The sequence below is a fragment of the Silene latifolia genome, chromosome 9, assembly GCF_048544455.1.
Source record: "Silene latifolia isolate original U9 population chromosome 9, ASM4854445v1, whole genome shotgun sequence".
Lineage (NCBI taxonomy): Eukaryota > Viridiplantae > Streptophyta > Magnoliopsida > Caryophyllales > Caryophyllaceae > Silene > Silene latifolia.
The window spans coordinates 180,436,210-180,438,492 of NC_133534.1; the positions used below are offsets into that span (position 1 = coordinate 180,436,210).

The 2,283-nt window shown below is 40.0% G+C and overlaps 1 protein-coding gene across 1 annotated transcript; it reads right to left on the reverse strand.

Moving 5' to 3' along the window:
• Nucleotides 1-478: 478 nt before the first annotated feature.
• LOC141601950 (uncharacterized) lies at nucleotides 479-1,939 on the reverse strand. Its single transcript, XM_074422257.1, has 2 exons — nucleotides 1,489-1,939; nucleotides 479-1,401 (listed from the first exon to the last, which is right to left on the reverse strand). Exons 1-2 carry the CDS (start codon nucleotides 1,937-1,939, stop codon nucleotides 479-481), a joined length of 1,374 nt encoding a protein of 457 aa, XP_074278358.1.
• Between the last annotated feature and the right edge of the window lie 344 nt (nucleotides 1,940-2,283).

Genomic DNA, 2,283 nt, shown 5'->3' on the forward strand with positions numbered 1-2,283 from the left:
GATAAACCGCTGTGTAGACAGCTTCTGCCCAAAATTTCTTTGGCATCTTCTTTTCGGCCAACATGCATCTGGCCATCTCCATCACGGTCCTATTCTTTCTTTCGGATACCCCGTTTTGTTGTGGAGTATATCCTGCGGTGAGCTGATGTTCTACGCCTTCATCTTCACAAAACTGGTCAAATTATGAAGAAGTATATTCTTTCCCGCGATCGGATCTAATCATCTTCAATTTGCACCCGCTTTGATTTTCAGCGAGAGCTTTGAATTTTTGAAAGACTTGGAATACTTCTGATTTTTGTTTCATAAAATATACCCAAGTCATTCGAGTAAAATCATCGATAAACAGGATAAAGTACCTGTTTCCAAGATGAGATAAGGTTCTTTGAGGACCGCATACATCTGTGTGAACAAGCTCTAGCTTTTTACTTGCCCTCCATGCTTGGCTCTTTGGAAATGGCAGGCGGTGTTGCTTTCCAAGTTAACAAGGCTCGCATAGTTCTTTAGTTGCTTGAATCATTGGAAAATCTCGCACAACATTCTGCTTGTGTAAGTCGGCTAGTGCACGTAAGTTGAAATGTCCGTACCTTCTATGCCATAGCCAGGTCTCCGCGGCGTGAGCTCGATATGATGACTCTAGGCCATACTTCCATTTCAAGGAGAAGCTTTTATTTTCCATGGCAACTTTAGCAATCTCCTTATTTCCGGGGTCATATATGGTGCAATGATTATTTGCAAAGACTAGTGAATAACCATTCTTGATCATTTGTGCCACACTTAGCAAATTTTCAGCAAGATCCGGGACAAGCAGCACATCTTTAATGTATTTTGTACCCCGCTTAGTTGGAACAATGATCGTACCTTTGCCCTTCGATGTCAGAACTTCACCATTCCCCATTCGTACCGGAGTTTGGACAGAAGTATCCAACTCGCTAAAGATGCTTGAATCATTCGTCATGTGACTTGTACAACCACTGTCAATTAGCCACCTACTTTCTTTGCTTGAAGTCTTTGCTTGGCCGGCATAGAAGAGGTGCTCATTATTAACGCTACTTGAATAATGAGCTTGGTCCTTGGACTCCATTTGTTTTTGTCTACAATCTTTTTTAAAGTGCCCATACTTCTTACAATGGTGACACTCGGGCTTGCCTTTGAAAAAGCAATTCTTTTCTGCATGATTATTCTTTCCACAAATGCCACAAGGAGGAAACTTTCCCTTTGATTGTGACACTTGTTTATTGCCACCATCGTCACTTTTCTTCTTCCACCCTCCGGACCGCTTTTCTTTATGTGATGACTTGAACGCATCCTCGGAAGAAGATTCTTCAGTCTTGAATTTTTGATCATAGGCGAGTAAGGATCCATGTAGCTCGGTTACTTTGAGCTTTGAAAGATCCCTTGATTCTTAAATAATAGTGACAATCATGTCGAACTTTTTGGTTAAAGTCGCGAGAATATTTTGCACGATTCTCGTGTCGGTAATATCTTCACCATATATTTTCATTTGGTTAACTATCTCCGTTACTCTCGAAGTATAGGTTTGTATGTCTTCATTCTCCCTCATCTTCAAATTTTCGAAATCTTTTCTTAGGGTATTGAGACGTATTGTTCTTATCCTTTCATCACCATGGAATTCTTTTTGGAGTGAATCCCATGCTTCTTTTGCGGTAGAAGCCCGCATTATTTTTGGAAAGATGGTCTCCGAAACAGCATTAAAGATGAAAGACAAGGCTTTGGCGTCCTTTATCTCATCCTCATTTATTTTCTTTAAGGATGCTTCAGTGGGTTGAACACCTTCTTGTTGCTTTTCGGGACCATTTTCCACAATCTCCCATAGTGCATTTGATTTTAAGAGAGCCTTCATTTTAATGCACCAATAGTCGTAATTTTCTCCTCCAAAAATTGGAAGAGTAGACGATAGAGTGTTTGATGCGGAAGCCATAGTTTTATTTTGTTGCCCTAAGATCTTTAGAGCTCTGATACCACTTGTTGGTGTATGGGGGAGTATAAGAAGTAGAGTGGAGATTAGTTAGTTTATTTAGTTGATTAGTTGAAGGTTGATTAGTTGGTGTTTAGTTTGAAGGAATTAGTTTTTGTATTAATTTGTTGTGAATTTGTTGGATACACCAAAATGGGAGGGGAGGACCTCTATTTATAGTGCTCCTCCTCCTTCTCCTACATTCTTGGAATTCTCTAGAATAGAGCATTCTAGAGTGACCTAGACTTAGTACGTCTCTAGAGTTCTCTATACATACAAGACATCTCTAGAAGGTTCTAGACTTCTCT